The sequence below is a fragment of the Scyliorhinus canicula genome, chromosome 11, assembly GCF_902713615.1.
Source record: "Scyliorhinus canicula chromosome 11, sScyCan1.1, whole genome shotgun sequence".
In the NCBI taxonomy this organism is placed as follows: domain Eukaryota; kingdom Metazoa; phylum Chordata; class Chondrichthyes; order Carcharhiniformes; family Scyliorhinidae; genus Scyliorhinus; species Scyliorhinus canicula.
The window spans coordinates 83,333,023-83,352,412 of record NC_052156.1 but is presented as its reverse complement, the minus strand read 5'-3'; the positions used below and the strand labels follow the sequence as shown (position 1 = coordinate 83,352,412).

At 45.4% G+C, this 19,390-nt stretch overlaps 1 protein-coding gene across 3 annotated transcripts in view; it reads right to left on the bottom strand.

Moving 5' to 3' along the window:
• Nucleotides 1-223: 223 nt before the first annotated feature.
• Nucleotides 224-19,390, bottom strand: part of thumpd3 (THUMP domain containing 3) — a 60,059-nt gene continuing 40,892 nt past the window's right edge. For 2 of the 3 annotated variants that reach the window (XM_038810795.1, XM_038810796.1), the window contains exons 7-10: nt 11,363-11,478; nt 6,610-6,717; nt 4,516-4,639; nt 224-2,923 (exon numbers count right to left, since the gene is read on the bottom strand). In XM_038810795.1, coding sequence (XP_038666723.1) covers nt 2,741-2,923; nt 4,516-4,639; nt 6,610-6,717; nt 11,363-11,478 — 531 coding nt within the window. In that variant the 3' untranslated portion in view covers nt 224-2,740. Of the gene's footprint in view, nt 2,924-4,515; nt 4,640-5,743; nt 5,953-6,609; nt 6,718-11,362; nt 11,479-19,390 lie in introns of those variants that run through there. The other variant, XM_038810797.1, reaches the window with a different exon arrangement.

Below are 19,390 nucleotides of genomic sequence, written 5' to 3'. Positions count from 1 at the left end.
TGTTAAATGGGGCAACATTAAGTGGGAAGTTATTGTACCACTTTATCCTCTCTTTTATGTTTATCTGCAGGTACCTGCCCAACTCCCTCTCCAATCAACAACCCGGACAAGACATTCATCTCCTTGTTAATTTGTCTTACTTTTCTAAATTTGATGTTAAATTCCAACTGAGGATTATTGTTAGGGACAGATCCTCTGAATAAACTGGTCAAATACCATGGAATCAAATCCAAACCTTTATTGTAAAATTTAAATAATAATTGTCAAATAAGAAAACATGTACTCATTTATTTGAGTTCAGATGCACTCTCACCAACGCCTCTTAGTACATCACAGCAACGGGCAAATTCTCACTTTAATGTAACTAGTTTATAAAAGAAAAATATTGCTGATTCTGGAAATCCAAAATAAAAACAGAAAATGCTGGAAATACTCGGGTAAGACAGCACCTGTAGAGAGAAACATAAGCTGAAAAGTTTGGACCTTAAACATTAGCTGTTTCTCTTTCCACAGATGCCGCCAGACCCGAGTATTTCTATTAAATATATTTTGGCCCTGTTATAGGTGTGAGAAGGGCAATTAGATCAGTCTGCAGGTAATCTTCAGACTGAAGACAAGGCACACACTACCCACCCATCACATTATGCAGCAGGGAGTCCCTCAAAATGAAGACACGGTTACATCAGCCGTCTCTGCAGCGGTTCACTGTACGGAACACTCAGGATTCTCTTTTCATTTTAATGTGATAAAGACTTCAGATAAAAGCAGGAATATGAATACAACACCAGGGTCTGTTGTGAGAGTTTCTCTCAATACTAGCGACTTGATGATGGAGCAAGAGCCAAATGTAGCTCAGACATCCAGCAGGTTGAAGGATCATTCTTCCCTTGTGATCGTAAGCCGCAAATATTTAACCATGAGCAAATATCAGCCAACAGTCCCACATCTGCTCTGATGAGGAGTGGAAATTCCGACTCTTTTCTTTTCCCGCCACCCACTTAATTAAGAGATGATGAGGGAAATTGTCGGAAACTGTCGGAACACCACTGGGAATATTTCTGGTTTGTATGTGGCATTTACCTAACAAGATAAAGTATTCAGAAACCGAGGTATTGAGCCTAAGACTTGAGAGTGGGCGACGGCAGTGGTGGGATGAGGGAAAATAAATATTGGTGATAAATTCAACTGTCAAAGTGGAAGGTTAACCTTTTCGAAAAGGAAGAAATTAAACATTTACATTCCACCTTCTTTATGCATGTAATTAAAAAGGCAAGTGGAATGTTAGCGTTTATTGCAAAAGGATTGGAGTATAAAAGTCGAGAAGTGGAGTATAAAAGTAGAGAAGTGTTGTTGCAATTGTATGGGGTGTTAGTGAGACCACATCTGGCATATTGTGAACAGCTTTGGTCTCCTTACTCGAGGAAGGATGTGGTGGCATTGGGGCAATTCAGAGGAGGTTCACCAGATTGATTTTGGGGATGCATGGGTTGATGTATGAGGAGAGATTAAACAGTTTGGGCTTACACTCGCTGCAGTTTAGGAGGACGAGAGGGGGATCTGATCGAGGTGTGTAAAATGCTAAATGGGATTGATAAAATAAACGTAGATCAAATGTTTCCCCTTGTGGGGCAATCTAGAAAGAGAGGTCACAGATATCGGTTGAGAGGTGGTAGATTTAGAACTGAGATGAGGAGGAACTACTTCTCGCAGAGGATGGTGAATTTGTGGAACTTGCTGTCCCATAGTGCAGTGGAATCTGAGTCATTAAATGGTTTCAAGAAAGAGATATATTTTTACCACTAAAACAGTCAAAGGGATAATGGTAACGGATGGGGAGATGAATTCAATCTGATCATGGACATCAGCCATGATCAGACTGAATGGCAGAGCAGGATCAAAGGGCTGAATTGCCTACATCTGTTCCTAATTCTTATGTTTCTATGTTCCTCTGTTTATAAAATGAAATGTTTGACACTGGCTGTTAACTTTCAACAAGGGACTGGGTTCTCTGCTCCACCAGCCGTGTGTTCCTCAGTGGCGCACCTTTTGTTGGCGGCGGGATTCTTTTCTCCCAAAACTTGTCAATGGGCGTTCCCAATGAAGACATCCCATGCTGCTGGAAAACCTGCAGGAAGGAGTGTGCTGCCGGCAGGAACAGAGAATCCCAATGCCAATGAATTCCTGCCAAGATTTCAATATAATTTTAAGCATGGCAGAACAGGAAATTCTTAAACTGAAATGCAAAATGTTTCTAGTCTGTTAGCTTTGGCTCATTTGAAGGAAAGATTTTGCCCATTGTTTGCTTTCCAATTTTTTCTTAGTTCTGTGCGTCTCGTCTCACCAATATTAACAACCAACTTGGGAAATGTTGATCAAAGTTCAACATTGTACCTATTGCCCGTGACTGAAGATGGGGACATTCTCACCCGTTTCCTGAAGGTGAATGGTCACATCCAGTGTTACTGAGCTTACAATTTCTTCAAACTGTATTCCCTTGTTCTCCTCTGAATTACCAAAGTGTTTGTTCTTGTAATACTGTGCACCATCACCCTGTATTGTTCAGCCAAGAAGGTGAGGCTCAGTAAGGCTGAAAATGGCATCGAACATCAACAGGCAAGAGAGGACACATATTTCCTCACAACTGGGACAGCAACAGTCTGTCCCTTACTCTCTTTTCCAAAATTACACATTTTTCCCACACAGAATATTTTCCACTGTGAGTGTACACTCCCAGCTCCTCCTACTCTTCTGTCTCCGCTTCACAGGGTATCTCCGGATGATCAGAAGATTCTTGAGGTGTCTTAAGTAATTTGTCGAAGGAAAGACCAGTGCGTTTCAGCAGGTATACAGCAGCGTGGAGCCCACCAACATTCACCCAGGCAGTGTGAGACTTCCTCCAGAGGTGACCCATTCTGGACATGGCCTACAGTAAGAAAGTGAACATTGGTTTTATATTCTCGACCTTCAGGAAGGCTTCAAACCCTGTTCGGGCTCACAAAAAATTATGTCCACAGAAAACTTGTTTAGGACCAGAACAACTTGTGGCCCTGGCTCAGCACGGAGTGGTACTGACTCAAGTTACTGGCCACACACACATGTGCACACATGGCAGACATGCAAACAGACAGATACAGGCACACACTGACACACATGCAGACACATGCACATTCATGGACACACATGTAGACAAATGCGCATGTTTAGACGCGCAGAGGCGCACAGGCACGCAGATGCGCAAAGACGGACACAAACAGAAGTTTTTATGATGATCAAAAGCTGAAACAAGAGACACTAATGCCACTACCTATCACTACCTATGCTAAAATTATGCATGTGTGCCATGTAAGCATCATCTACTTAAAAGGTTGTATACTTAGCAGTCTCTGGAGGAGTTATTTATTACTCAGTCCATCTAATGGATTATATTAAAGTGTTACCACAGTAATAATCACCATTGGTATAGACAGGCAGTGTGCTGCTTCAATGCTGCAGCATTGATAGGCAATGGGTTCACACTCCCTATCGTTTGCCCACTAATTTAGATCTTAAACTCCCATAATGTTGGGAAGAGCAGCAAAAATTGGTAGCAGGTTTGTCATCAGGCTATAGTCTATACAATCTGAATGTAGGAGGGTGCCACCTTCTGACAGTTGGAAATGGAAAAATGGACCACCTGCTTGGAAAATCTGTCATGGGTTAGGATGGCATCATGAGATGCATTTGGCTGGATCTGCCCCCAATATGATCAGTCTGGACACAGCCAGGGAAATGGTGGGTTCTGGAGTTTTTTTGTGTGGGGGGGGGGTTGCTACATAAACTTAATATGAGATGACTGAGTCACCAAGCAGAGACCAAGAAGATTAACTGAAGTAGATTCAGAATTTGATTCTCAGTACGGACGGGGCGGCAAAGTGGCGCAGTGGTTAGCACTTCTGCCTGGCGACAACAGAGACCCTGGTTTGATCCCAGCTCCGGGTCACAGTCCGTGTGGAGTTTGCACATTCTCGCCGTTTTAGCTTGGGTCTCACCCCCTCAACGCAATAATGTGTTGGGTAGGTAGATTGACCACACTAAATTGCCCCTTAATTGGAAAAAAAAAATTGGGTACTCTAAATTTATAAAAGGAAATTGATTCTCAGCATGGCACATACGTACACAAGAGGTCAGCTCATACCATCCTTTCACTTCCAGGACCAAATCTAGTCCGTACTGATATAATGAAAACTTCTCATCTGCTGGCTACAAAGGCCATGAAGTAGGTAAAGAGTCATCTCGATCAGTCTCCCAATGTGCTGGGATTACATAACAAACTGCCCCAATATACTATAGACTTCTCAAACCAATGTCAGGCTATCACTGCAATGAGCAACCATTGGTTGATACAAGGTCTTCACTTAGCAGGCTGCAACCAAATTCCTCTGTGAAACTCGATACATTAACATCTCGCACGATTTCAATTGGGGCTCCATGTCCTACTTTGACAGGATAATCACAGGAATACAGACACAGTCTTACCTTTATAAAGCATTTCTTGTCCTGAGTTAGGAGGGCTGCTCTGCCAGTCTCTGGTCTGCAAATGCGCCCCATTTCCTTCAGACAGGCTGGATACAGGTCCCAATTTTTTCTCCTCGAGCCCATCCTAGTTTTAGTCAACATATTGAAAGCAGTCAACATTTTCTGAACTTTAGAGTGGTCTTTTAACCAACCCCAAAGATGACAAGAATCTGGAGGGAACACGCCAGCTACATTTCCTCTCCCTAAACCACAGGTTTGCCTCTGTACAAACCATGACCAGCTATTCAACATGGAACAGAGCCAAATCAGACACCTTCAAGGGCTGTAACCAGTTCCATTTCCTACTCAAAGGGTGTGTAGAGGCCAGTGGCTATAATTAAATGACACGGATCATGAATAAACATGGTTAGCAGAAACAGGACCTGTAAAATTTCTCAGTGTGACACTCTCAGCGGCACAGTGGTTAGCACTGCTGCCTCATAGTGTCAGGGATCCGGGTTCAATATCAACCTTGGGTGACTGTGGGAAGTTTACACTTTGTCCCCATGTCTGCGTGCTCCGGATTCTTCTGGATGCTCCGGTTTCCACTCTCAGTCCAAAGATATGCAGGTTAGGTGGATTGGCCTGCTCTGTTGGAGATGCCCTCTGTCTCATGAGATGTTAAACTGAGGTCCCTTCTACCCCCTGAGATCGACGGGAAAGATTCTAAGGCATTATTTCCAAGTATTGCAGAGATGTTTTTCCTGGTGTCCTGGCCAATAGTTATCCCTACATCAACATCACAAACACAGATTCTCTGACCATTACCACATTTCTGCTTTTGGGAGCTTGCCGTATTCAAATTAGCTGCTGCACTTTCTACATTACAAAAGCGATTATACATCAAAGTATTTCACTAGCTGTTAAGTGCTTTGAGATGTCCGATGGTCATGAAACATGCTATATAAATACAAGGCTTTCGTTAGCTTTTCTCCTCCTCCTCAGCAACCAGAACCCAGTTTGCTGTGGCTCCTGCGACTTTATGTCAGAGGCAGTGTAAGGTACAAGTCTCTTATACTGGAGAACCAATAGAGGCCGGAAGGAGCAATGGGTGCAGCTATCATCTTCTGCACATGGACTGCAGCTGCTCAAGAAGGCAATCCACCATCACTGTCTCTTCACAACTAGGGACAGCAATGACTGCTGGCCTCCAGTTATGCCCATGAATAAACAACAAAGTAACAGGTCACCAGTTTAATGCTAGTTCTTTATTTCCAGGGACACCATAATGTTCGCCACTACTTCCAAAACCGTGGGATTTTTCAGGAGCATAGTAGCCTCACTGAGGATTTCTTATCGCATGGGTGTTTCTCAAAATTATAGAGACAGCCTCACTCAGAAGTGATCTTGGGCTTTAACCTTCCACCTCTGGTTCTATTGGATCTGTGGGCAGATTACCTAGAAACAAAACACCTAATTTGGGTAAACATCTCATGGCATGGGACCTTTCAAATCTAGATTTTCACTGCATAGTGTACCATTGATATTTAATACATTATAATGTTAGTACTTATTTCAGTGCTACAGTTCAAGAGTGAGGTGGAACACAGATGTTTCCCTGAACCTATTGGCAGTCTAGAGTATTCCTGGGGTGGCATATTCACCAATGGACTCCAAAATCAATTGCTATCAGCTGCACTCGTGACGTCTTGTTGGCGCTCGAAAAAAAGTGCACGGTATTTCGTGCACCTGTATACTGAGAATTGGAGAACTTAGAAAGTGTGGGTGATAACTTAATGGTCAAGCGTTTTGAGTAATTCTTAAATGTGGACAGATGGAGGGGTTTTGGGAGGGAGCAGGTGAATGCTCGGTCATCAGTGACAGGAGTAATACACAGAAGACCAGAATCAGACAACCCCACAGTATAGCATCTTAACACATTTATGAAATGTGTCACAGCATTTCACCATGAATTGCTTTGAACTGGAATGACTGCTATTACATAAGCACATGGGGGTGACCATTTTTGCACGCCCGAATATCCCATAAACTCATGAGTGATCAGTTGTTTTGTTTCTAGTGATTATTAAATTAATTTCACAGTTAGTGTCGTACCTCTTTCCAAAAGGCATATCAGATATTACCACATCTACAGAGCTGGTCTTTAGAGGCAGGTTACAGATATCCCACTGGACAACATCCAACGGCAAGCCCCAGGTAATTCTGCAATGAAACACAATTCAACACAGGAATGGACGTTAACTGAAGTCACAGCTTGTTCCCCACCTCAACAAGGCGCTTTTCTTACACCCGCCCCCACTCTCTCCCTCAACATTGTTAGACTTCACCTTGTTGACATATTTGGGTAATTAATAAGGCTTACATTATCAAATTATACTGTATATGAACTTAGTGATGAAAAGTTTTCACTTGTATGTCTCATTAAATAATGTAATGGTGCTTTAAGAAAAAAACTGAAGTTATAGACAGGAAGGGGTCTGAGCATCAGGTATTCCTGGGGCCCCTGTTTAGATCCAAGTTATAGTTAGCAATTAGAAGGGATGCTAAGCTGATTGGCTCAAGGAAACAGACCAAACACCAGATTATTATTAGGGCCAAGCTAGGAACTTTTCGTATTGGTCCTTATTTGATTAAAGAGTTTTGTCTATATTGGTTCCCAAACTTAGGTTATATGTTGCAACGTTATTTTCAAAAAGGATATAAAAATCGGGGTGCATCACAGAGAAATTTGCACTTGCCAGGTGGATAGCATTTTTCAGGAGTCAAAGTTAGGAATAAGGCACTTGCTAAGGAGTTAGCATCTACACAGGGCATTGCCAATTTGGGGGGTGGGGGGGAAGGAATTGTTGTAGGCTGAGGGGCAACCATAAAAACCCAGAAGTGATTAAAATAATTATCACATGGTTTGGGGAACTTCTGTAAGAACCATATATTTGGGCTAAAGATAAATGCCTTAAGAAAATGTGGATGAAATTATTGTTTCAGTTGAACAATGTCAAAACACTCAGATGGCAAAATACTACAGCACAATAGATATTTTTAATCACGCTTGACCCCATCTAATTCTTCTACAATTTATCTCATCTCCTCTCCAACACTTTTAAGCTTCACAATGTCCTCAGCTGTGAATTAATAACTGAAATTTTCGTTCATGAAAAATATTTTCAGTTTTGACTTTTGGTGTTCAATTGTTGTCAATTTTCCAGGAACCTTTTCTTATCTTTTGACACAAAAATCCAAGTTGCAAACGGGAAAAGAACTGACCTGAACACCCAGTTCTCCTGAAGACCCTGACACATGGCATCACCCAGACACTCTTCATCCAAAGTGCCAATCTTCATGTGTGAGAGTGGAAAGTGAGTGCCAGCAGCTTATTTAGCCATAAAGCAGGTGACATCCCAACTGAGCACAAACCTCTCTTTGAACATAGAACATACAGTGCAGGAGGCCATTGAGCCCATCGAGTCTGCACTGCCCACTTAAGCCCTCACTTCCACCCTATCCATATTGGATTTAGTACTTGGTAATGAACCAGGGCAGGTGATAGATTTGTTAGTGGGGGAGCATTTTGGAGGTAGTGACCACAATTCTGTGACTTTCACTTTAGTTATGGAGAGGGATAGGTGCGTGCAACAGGGCAAGGTTTATAATTGGGGAAAGGGTAAATACAATGCTGTCAGACAAGAATTGAAGTGCAGAAGTTGGGAACATAGGCTGTCACGGAAGGACACAAGTGAAATGTGGAACTTGTTCAAGGAACAGGTACTGCGTGTCTTTGATATGTATGTCCCTGTCAGGCAGGGAAGAGATGGTCGAGTGAGGGAACCATGGTTGACAAGAGAGGTTGAATGTCTTGTTAAGAGGACAGTAAGAAGTCTTACAACACCAGGTTAAAGTCCAACAGGTTTGTTTCAAACACGAGCTTTCGGAGCACGGCTCCTTCTTCAGGTGAATGGAAAGGCTTGTTCCAGAAATGTTTATATAGACACAGTCAGAGATGCCCCGGAATGCGAGCACCTGCAGGCAATCAAATCATCAAAGATGCAGAGAGAGAGGTAACTCCAGGTTAAAGAGGTGTGAATTGTCCCAAGCCAGTTCAGTCGAACTGGCTTGGGACAATTCACACCTCTTTAACCTGGAGTTACCTCTCTCTCTGCATCTTTGATCACCTGAAGAAGGAGCCGTGCTCCGAAAGCTCGTGTTTGAAACAAACCTGTTGGACTTTAACCTGGTGTTGTAAGACTTCTTACTGTGCTCACCCCAGTCCAACGCCGGCATCTCCACATCATTGTTAAGAGGAAGAAGGAGACTTATGTAAGGCTGAAGAAACAAGGTTCAGACAGGGCGCTGGAGGGATACAAGATAGCCAGGAGGGAACTGAAGAAAGGGATTAGGAGAGCTAAGAGAGGGCATGAAAAATCTTTGGCAGGTAGGATCAAGGAAAATCCCAAGGCCTTTTACACATATGTGAGAAATATGAGAATGACTAGAGCGAGGGTAGGTCCGATCAAGGACAGTAGCGGGTGATTGTGTATTGAGTCTGAAGAGATAGGAGAGGTCTTGAACAAGTATTTTTCTTCAGTATTTACAAACGAGAGGGGCCATATTGTTGGAGAGGACAGTGTGAAACAGACTGATAAGCTAGAGGAGATTCTTGTCAGGAAGGAAGATGTGTTGCGCGTTTTGAAAAACTGGAGGATAGACAAGCCCCCCGGGCCTGACGGGATATATCCAAGGATTCTATGGGAAGCAAGAAATGAAATTGCAGAGCCGTTGGCAATGATCTTTTCGTCCTCGCTGTCAACAGGGGTGGTACCAGAGGATTGGAGAGTGGCGAATGTCGTGCCCCTGTTCAAAAAAGGGAATCGGGATAACCCTGGGAATTACAGGCCAGTTAGTCTTACTTCGGTGGTAGGCAAAGTAATGGAAAGGGTACTGAGGGATAGGATTTCTGAGCATCTGGAAAGGCACTGCTTGATTAGGGATAGTCAGCATGGATTTGTGAGGGGTAGGTCTTGCCTTACAAGTCTTATTGACTTCTTTGAGGAGGTGACCAAGCATGTGGATGAAGGTAAAGCAGTGGATGTAGTGTACATGGATTTTAGTAAGGCATTTGATAAGGTTCCCCATTGTAGGCTTGTGCAGAAAGTAAGGAGGCATGGGATAGTGGGAAATTTGGCCAGTTGGATAACAAACTGGCTAACCGATAGAAGACAGAGAGTGGTGGTGGATGGCAAATATTCAGCCTGGAGCCCAGTTATCAGTGGCGTACCGCAGGGATCAGTTCTGGGTCCTCTGCTGTTTGTGATTTTCATTAACGACTTGGATGAGGGAGTTGAAGGGTGGGTCAGTAAATTTGCAGATGATACGAAGATTGGTGGAGTTGTGGATAGTGAGGAGGGCTGTTGTCGGCTTCAAAGAGACATAGATAGGATGCAGAGCTGGGCTGAGAAGTGGCAGATGGAGTTTAACCCTGAAAAGTGTGAGGTTGTCCATTTTGGAAGGGCAAATATGAATGCGGAATACAGGGTTAACGGTAGGGTTCTTGGCAATGTGGAGGAGCAGAGAGATCTTGGGGTCTATGTTCATAGATCTTTGAAAGTTGCCACTCAAGTGGATAGAGCTGTGAAGAAGGCCTATGGTGTGCTAGCGTTCATTAGCAGAAGGATTGAATTTAAGAGCCGTGAGGTGATGATGCAGCTGTACAAAACCTTGGTCAGGTCACATTTGGAGTACTGTGTGCAGTTCTGGTCGCCTCATTTTAGGAAGGATGCGGAAGCTTTGGAAAAGGTACAAAGGAGATTTACCAGGATGTTGCCTGGAATGGAGAGTAGGTCATACGAGGAAAGGTTGAAGGTGCTAGGCCTTTTCTCATTAGAACGGAGAAGGGCGACTTGATAGAGGTTTATAAGATGATCAGGGGAATAGATAGAGTAGACAGTCAGAGACTTTTTCCCCGGGTGGAACACACCATTACAAGGGGACATAAATTTAAGGTAAATGGTGGAAGATAGAGGGGATGTCAGAGGTAGGTTCTTTACCCAGAGAGTAGTGGGGGCATGGAATGCACTGCCTGTGGAAGTAGTTGAGTCGGAAACGTTAGGGACCTTCAAGCGGCTATTGGATAGGTACATGGATTAGGGTAGAATAATGGAGTGTAGGTTAACTTCTTCTTAAGGGCAGCTCGGTAGCATTGTGGATAGCACAATTGCTTCACAGCTCCAGGGTCCCAAGTTCGATTTCGACATGGGTCACTGTCTCTGTGGAGTCTACACACCCTCCACGTGTGTGCGTGGGTTTCCTCCGGGTACTCCGGTTTCCTCCCACAGTCCACAAATGTGCAGGTTGGGTGGATTGGCCATGAAAAATTCCCCGTAGTGTCCAAAATTCTATTATTAACCTAGGACAAAAGTTCGGCACAACATCGTGGGCCGAAGGGCCTGTTCTGTGCTGTATTTCTCTATCTCTATCTATCTATCCATCCCTGTAACCCAATAACCTCAAACCTTTTTGGTCACTAAGGGCAATTTATCATGGCCAATCCACCTAACCTGCATGTCTTTGGACTGTGGGAGAAAACCGGAGCAACCGGAGGAAACCCATGCAGACACGGGGAGAACGTGCAGACTCCGCACAGACAATGACCCAGTGGGGAATCGAACCTGGGACCCTGGCGCTGTAAAGTCACGGAGCTATCCACTCGTGCTACCGTGCTGCCTGACAATAACAATTTCTGAGCATTGACCACTGGCCCCAGTTACATTTGCAAATTGTACAATTATAATGAACATCTTATTCACTTAGAGAAAGGCAGAACTCAGTGATCGGTAGCAGGATGAATCCTTACCTTCCCTTCTCCAGTCTCTTCTTCTGAAGCGAGTTGATATTATTTATGGATCTGTTCACAGCAAGTGTATTGTTATCGCCACCCAGGAAGTAACACTGTGAGAATTCTAAAGCTCCCTAGAGGAATATTTAAATAAGATACTGAGGTCCACAACATAAGGTATAGTGCAGAAGGAACATATTTTCTTCAAAGTACTATCTTGTTTTATACAGGAAGTAGTAATTATATGCACCTTTGACCCTCTGGACAACCTTCTGACTACAGTGTAGCCAGAGGCCTTTCTGCTGGGCTGACCCATGGCAGCACCAGTAAAGGTGTTTAATCTTGCGTGCATGGAAAGTAGAGTGTGAGAGACTCCTTCTAGACCTCAGGCAAGTCACATTGTGAGGATTTTCAAAACTACTATAAATTTGAGAGACTACTACAAATCCACTGCTTTCAACTTTTGACTGATTTTCAATACTGCCCACACTGTACATACAAATTGACAGACAAGACCTAACTGGTCCATCCATTGTACAGCTGTGCTGCCATGTGTATCACAATAGAACAGTCCCCACCCCAAGCTGTAACATATAATTTCAAGATAGGTTTTACTCTTTGACTATGACTTGAAAAACTAATAAAAAGGAGACTTAACATGAACATCATGGAGGTGAGAATCTACCTGAAGGAATAAATAAAGTTTAAAACTTTATTTATTCTTACCCATCTGCCTAGTGAAGATGCCAACTCTTTTTGGGCCACAATTCCACGGGTCCTGGGCACCTCCCACTAACCGAACCAGTGATCACTCTCCAGATGATTCCAGATAGTGAAGGTCAGCAGAATTAGCTGTGGATGACAGCACAGCTGGGCCTCATCTTGTCCTCCCTAAAGCATAGGCTTTGCCAGAGGAAAACACACTACACTTTATCTAGATCACTTTCTACCAATGTGGGACTGGCATGATACAACAATAATGAAATTGCTGACAAATCACTGCAACCAATCTCTGCCAATTAATTTATCTACAATAACCCCAAAAATGACTTGAGCAAAGCCCAAAAATCAGATAGATTTAGGAATCATAGGTACAACATCACTGGTCCTCCCAAGCACACTACAATTAGCCACACATCAAAGTGCTAAGGTGTCTGGGTACTGGCTGGGTGAGAACCCTGGCTATTCTTTTCTTCCAATAGCAAGTAGGTTAACTTTAATGAACCTACTATCATCCTCATCCGAGACTAGCTAACTTCATACAGATCATGGGCATCATCTGGTCTGTACAGCTCAGTGCACCACTGGTGGGATGCAAGGCCTGTCTATTTGGGTTTTGAAGATAAGTACCTATATGGTTTTTGTTTGCACTGAGTGCTGAGCTTGTGGCATTTGAGTGCTACAGTGAGAGTTTGGTGATTGAGGGAGTGCTGAGCTTGTGGCATTTGAGTGCGACAGTGAGAGTTTGGTGACTGAGGGAGTGCTGAGCTTGTGGCATTTGAGTGCGACAGTGAGAGTTTGGTGACTGAGGGAGTGCTGAGCTTGTGGCATTTGAGTGCGACAGTGAGAGTTTGGTGACTGAGGGAGTGCTGAGCTTGTGGCATTTGAGTGCTACAGTGAGAGTTTGGTGACTGAGGGAGTTAGGTGAGGAGGGAGTAAGGTGCTCCTTACATTTCATTTCCTATATTTATCAAAGAGCGTGAAGGGAGCCAGGAGTTTAGAGTACAGCTGACTGGGAGCAGAGTCGGAGGGTGGAGGTCCAGTTGGTCCACGGGGCAGCTAATTCTGTAAAGTAACAGGGGATGGAAGGCTAGGGCAGTTGCATGCTCCTCCTGTAGGATGTGGGTGGTGAGGGATACCACTGGTGTCCCCGCTGACTATACGTGCGGGAAGTGCACCCAACTCCAGCTCCTCAGAGACGGTGTTAAGGTACTGGAGCTGGATGAACTTCGGATCATCCGGGAGGCAGAGGGGGTTATAGAGAAGAGTTACAGGGAGGTAGCCACACCAAAGGTACTGGACAAGAGTAGCTGGGTTACAGTCAGGGGAAAGAAAACTAACAGGCAAACAGTGCAGGGATCCCTCGTGGCCGTTCCCCTTCAAAACAAGTATACCGTTTTGGATGCTGTTGGGGGGGATGACCTACTGGGGGAAGGCCCCAGCGGCCAGGTCTCTGGCACTGAGTCTGGCTCTGGGGCTCAGAAGGGAAGGGGGGAGCATAGAAAAGCAATAGTAATAGGAGATTCAATGGTTAGGGGCATAGATAGGAGATTCTGTGGTCGCGAGCGAGACTCCCGAAAGGTATGTTGCCTCCCGGGTGCCAGGGCCAGGGATGTCTCGGATCGTGTCTTCAGGATCCTGAAGGGGGAGGGTGAGCAGCCAGAAGTCGTGGTGCACATTGGTACCAACGATGTAGGTAGGAAAAAGGGTGTGGAGGTAATAAACAAGTTTAGGGAGTTAGGCTGGAAGTTAAAGGCCAGGACAGACAGAGTTGTCATCTCTGGTTTGTTGCCGGTGCCACGTGATAGCGAGGCTAGGAATAGGGAGAGAGTGCAGTTGAAGACGTGGCTGCAGGAATGGTGTAGGAGGGAGGGCTTCCGGTATTTGGATAATTGGAGCGCATTCTGGGGAAGGTGGGACCTGTACAAGCAGGACGGGTTGCATCTGAACCAGAGAGGCACCAATATCCTGGGGGGGAGGTTTTCTAGTACTCTTCGGGAGGGATTAAACTAATTTGGCAGGGGAATGGGAACCGGATCTGTAGTCCAGCAACTAAGGAAGACGATAGTCAGGACGCCAAAGCACGTAGTGATGCAGTGGGGAAGGTAACAATGACAAAGGAGAGTACTTGCAGGCAAGGAGATGGGTTGAAGTGTGTATACTTTAATGCAAGAAGCATCAGGAATAAGGTGGGTGAACTTAAGGCATGGATCGGTACTTGGGACTACGATGTGGTGGCTATCACGGAAACTTGGATAGAAGAGGGGCAGAAATGGTTGTTGGAGGTCCCTGGTTATAGATGTTTCAACAAGATTAGGGAGGATGGTAAAAGAGGTGGGGGGGGGGGGGTGGCATTGTTAATTAGAGATAGCATAACAGCTGCAGAAAGGCAGTTCGAGGGGGATCTGCCTACTGAGGTAATATGGGTTGAAGTTAGAAATAGGAAAGGAGCAGTCACCTTGTTGGGAGTTTTCTATAGGCCCCCCAATAGCAGCAGAGATGTGGAGGAACAGATTGGGAAACAGATTTTGGAAAGGTGCAGAAGTCACAGGGTAGTAGTCATGGGTGACTTCAACTTCCCAAACATTGAGTGGAAATTCTTTAGATCAAATAGTTTGGATGGGGTAGTGTTTGTGCAGTGTGTCCAGGAAGCTTTTCTAACACAGTATGTAGATTGTCCGACCAGAGGGGAGGCCATATTGGATTTAGTACTTGGTAATGAACCAGGGCAGGTGATAGATTTGTTAGTGGGGGAGCATTTTGGAGGTAGTGACCACAATTCTGTGACTTTCACTTTAGTTATGGAGAGGGATAGGTGCGTGCAACAGGGCAAGGTTTATAATTGGGGGAAGGGTAAATACAATGCTGTCAGACAAGAATTGAAGTGCAGAAGTTGGGAACATAGGCTGTCAGGGAAGGACACAAGTGAAATGTGGAACTTGTTCAAGGAACAGGCACTGCGTGTCTTTGATATGTATGTCCCTGTCAGGCAGGGAAGAGATGGTCGAGTGAGGGAACCATGGTTGACAAGAGAGGTTGAATGTCTTGTTAAGAGGAAGAAGGAGACTTATGTAAGGCTGAAGAAACAAGGTTCAGACAGGGCGCTGGAGGGATACAAGATAGCCAGGAGGGAACTGAAGAAAGGGATTAGGAGAGCTAAGAGAGGGCATGAAAAATCTTTGGCGGGTAGGATCAAGGAAAACTCCAAGGCCTTTTACACATATGTGAGAAATATGAGAATGACTAGAGCGAGGGTAGGTCCGATTAAGGACAGTAGCGGGAGATTGTGTATTGAGTCTGAAAAGATAGGAGAGGTCTTGAACAAGTATTTTTCTTCAGTATTTACAAACGAGAGGGGCCATATTGTTGGAGAGGACAGCGTGAAGCAGACTGATAAGCTTGAGGAGGTACTTGTCAGGAAGGAAGATGTGTTGCGCGTTTTGAAAAACTTGAGGATAGACAAGTCCTCCGGGCCTGACGGGATATATCCAAGGATTCTATGGGAAGCAAGAAATGAAATTGCAGAGCCGTTGGCAATGATCTATTCGTCCTCGCTGTCAACAGGGGTGGTACCAGAGGATTGGAGAGTGGCGAATGTCGTGCCCCTGTTCAAAAAAGGGAATAGGGATAACACTGGGAATTACAGGCCAGTTAGTCTTACTTCGGTGGTAGGCAAAGTAATGGAAAGGGTACTGAGGGATAGGATTTCTGAGCATCTGGAAAGGCATTGCTTGATTCGGGATAGTCAGCATGGATTTGTGAGGGGTAGGTCTTGCCTTACAAGTCTTATTGACTTCTTTGAGGAGGTGACCAAGCATGTGGATGAAGGTAAAGCAGTGGATGTAGTGTACATGGATTTTAGTAAGGCATTTGATAAGGTTCCCCATTGTAGGCTTGTGCAGAAAGTAAGGAGGCATGGGATAGTGGGAAATTTGGCCAGTTGGATAACAAACTGGCTAACCGATAGAAGACAGAGAGTGGTGGTGGATGGCAAATATTCAGCCTGGAGCCCAGTTATCAGTGGCGTACCGCAGGGATCAGTTCTGGGTCCTCTGCTGTTTGTGATTTTCATTAACGGCTTGGATGAGGGTGTTGAAGGGTGGGTCAGTAAATTTGCAGATGATACGAAGATTGGTGGAGTTGTGGATAGTGAGGAGGGCTGTTGTCGGCTTCAAAGAGACATAGATAGAATGCAGAGCTGGGCTGAGAAGTGGCAGATGGAGTTTAACCCTGACAAGTGTGAGGTTGTCCATTTTGGAAGGACAAATATGAATGCGGAATACAGGGTTAATGGTAGAGTTCTTGGTAATGTGGAGGAGCAGAGAGATCTTGGGGTCTATGTTCATAGATCTTTGAACGTTGCCACTCAAGTGGATAGAGCTGTGAAGAAGGCCTATGGTGTGCTAGCGTTCATTAGCAGAGGGATTAAATTTAAGAGCCGTGAGGTGATGATGCAGCTGTACAAAACCTTGGTCAGGCCACATTTGGAGTACTGTGTGCAGTTCTGGTCACCTCATTTTAGGAAGGATGTGGAAACTTTGGAAAAGGTGCAAAGGAGATTTACCAGGATGTTGCCTGGAATGGAGAGTAGGTCATACGAGGAAAGGTTGAGGGTGCTAGGCCTTTTCTCATTAGAACGGAGAAGGATGAGGGGCGACTTGATAGAGGTTTATAAGATGATTAGGGGAATAGATAGAGTAGACAGTCAGAGACTTTTTCCCCGGGTGGAACACACCATTACAAGGGGACATAAATTTAAGATAAATGGTGGAAGATATAGAGGGGATGTCAGAGGTAGGTTCTTTACGCAGAGAGTAGTGGGGGCATGGAATGCACTGCCTGTGGAAGTAGTTGAGTCGGAAAAGTTAGGGACCTTCAAGCGGCTATTGGATAGGTACATGGATTAGGGTAGAATAATGGAGTGTAGGTTAACTTCTTAAGGGCAGCACGGTAGCATTGTGGATAGCACAATTGCTTCACAGCTCCAGGGTCCCAAGTTCGATTTCGACTTGGGTCACTGTCCGTGTGGAGTCTGCACATCCTCCCCGTGACTGCGTGGGTTTCCTCCGGGTACTCCGGTTTCCTCCCACAGTCCAAAGATGTGCAGGTTGGGTGGATTGGCCATGAAAAATTGTCCAAAATTCTATGATTAACCTAGGACAAAAGTTCGGGGCAACATCGTGGGCCGAAGGGCCTGTTCTGTGCTGTATTTCTCTATCTCTATCTATAAATAAAGCATTTTGCGACAATACGTGATGCTGGGCAACAAAACCATATGGTGATGCAGCAACAGAGCTCCGAATGTGTGCTCAGTCACAGCTTGGTGTATGGGATCAAATGTAGGAGATGCTTGGATAGTCAAGGCCAGACCACTCTGCAAGGGGAGGCAGTGGCATGGCGGTATTGTCGCTGGACTAGTAATCCAGAGACTCAGAATAATGATCTGGGAACAAGGTGAAAAATGAAGGAAGTGGAGGAGGCCGTATCGCAGAACAGCGACCAGCTCACCTCGATGCGGGACGAGCTGTGGAGGTCAACAGAGGGCTCAGAGTAAAGCTCGAGGACTTGGAGAACCGATTGAGGCATCACAATCTGAGGATTTTGGGTTTGCCGAAGAGGCAGAAGGCTCGAGGCCAACAGAGTACTTCGCTAAGATGTTGGAGGAGTTGATGGGGGAGGGTGAAGACCCCTCCCGGTAGGAACTGGACTGAGCTCATCGGTCGTTAAGGCCAAAACCCAAAGTAAATGAGCCAAGAGCAGTAATTACCTGCTTCCATAAATACCATGTAAAGGAGGTGTTAAGCTGGGCGAAGCAGAAGCGGGAGGTGCAGTGGGATGGTAGTAGAGTTAGGATTTACCAGGATTTGACGGTGGAGGTGGCAAAGAGACGAGCTGCGTTCGGCCGAGTGAAGGCGGTACTGTACAACAAGGGGGTGCGATTTGTTGTGGTATGTCCAGCAACGCTGAGGGTGACGCACAAAACCAAAGATTTTTATTTTGAAACAGTGGAGGCAGCTGAGGCATCTGTGAAGGCAGAAGGCCTGGGACAGAAGTGAGGAGTGGAGCTGGAAGACAGATTGTGGACCGTGATTGGGGAGCTGGAAAATGTATAAATGTGAAAACTTTCTTTTCACTGACCTGCATTGTAACTTGTTTGACTTCACATAGAGTTATAGAGTTTAAGTTTTTGTTTGGTTTGATTGGCACTTTTGTTCTTTTTTTTTTGTTTTGCAACGGGTTATATGTTATTTTGTTGAATGGCATGGGTCAGATTGTTTTTCTTTTTCTTCTGGGACTGGGTGGGAGGGAACGGTATGCTTTCGAGATGGTGTTGGGGCACCCGCACTAGCTAACTAAAGTCGGCTAGTGAACGGAGGTGAGGTATGAGGAGGGCTGCGGACATTGCAGCCTGGTTAGCAGGTTTTGATGGGCCTACGAAGGGGAGGGAGGATCGATAGTGGGTGGGATTTTTTTGAGGGGAAGTGTAGGGGGGATTCTGGAAGGGGGGGAGGAGGGGGTTCGATGTTAATAACGGACAGGGGCGGGGCAGGCTAATGGGGCAGGCCGCGGTGGTATGATGATGGTGGATAAGAAGGGGCGGGGGTGAGAGACCCCCAGTTCGTTTAGTCATGTGGAACGTAAAGGGGTTGGGAAGTGCAGTCAAGGGTGCTTGTGCATCTTAAAAGTTTGAAGGTCGATGTAGCAATGCTGCAGGAGACTCACCTGCGAGTGAAGGACCAGGTGAGACTTAAAAAGGGCTGGGTTAGCCAGGTGTTTCACTCTGAATTTGATGGAAGGGCTCGAGGGGTAGCGGTAATGGTCAGCAAAAGGGTACGGTTCCAAATGAAGGTGGTTGCTGATCAGAGGTAGAGATCAGGGGCTAGTTTAGCATAGTGGGCTAAACAGCTGGCCTGTAATGCAGAACAAGACCAGCATGGGTTCAATTCCTGTACTGGCCTCGCCGAACAGGTGCCAGAATGTGGCGACTAGGGGCTTTTCACAGTAACTTCATTGAAGCCCAATTGTGACAATAAGCGATTATTATTGTATGCGATTGCAACAGGGGCGCTGGAGGGGAGGCTAGCGGTGCTGGTAAGTATGTATGCTCCCAATTGGGATGATGAGGGATTTGAGAAGGTGTGTGGGGCCATCCCCGACTTGGGCTCACACAAACGGATAGTGGGGAGGGACTGGAATTTGGTGCAGGAGCCAAGGTTGGACAGGTCCCAGGCGTTGGCTGGGCTAATGGTGGAAATGGGAGGGATGGACCCTTGGAGGTTTCTGCACCCGAGGGAGCGAGAGTAATCGTTTTTCTCAGTGGCCCAT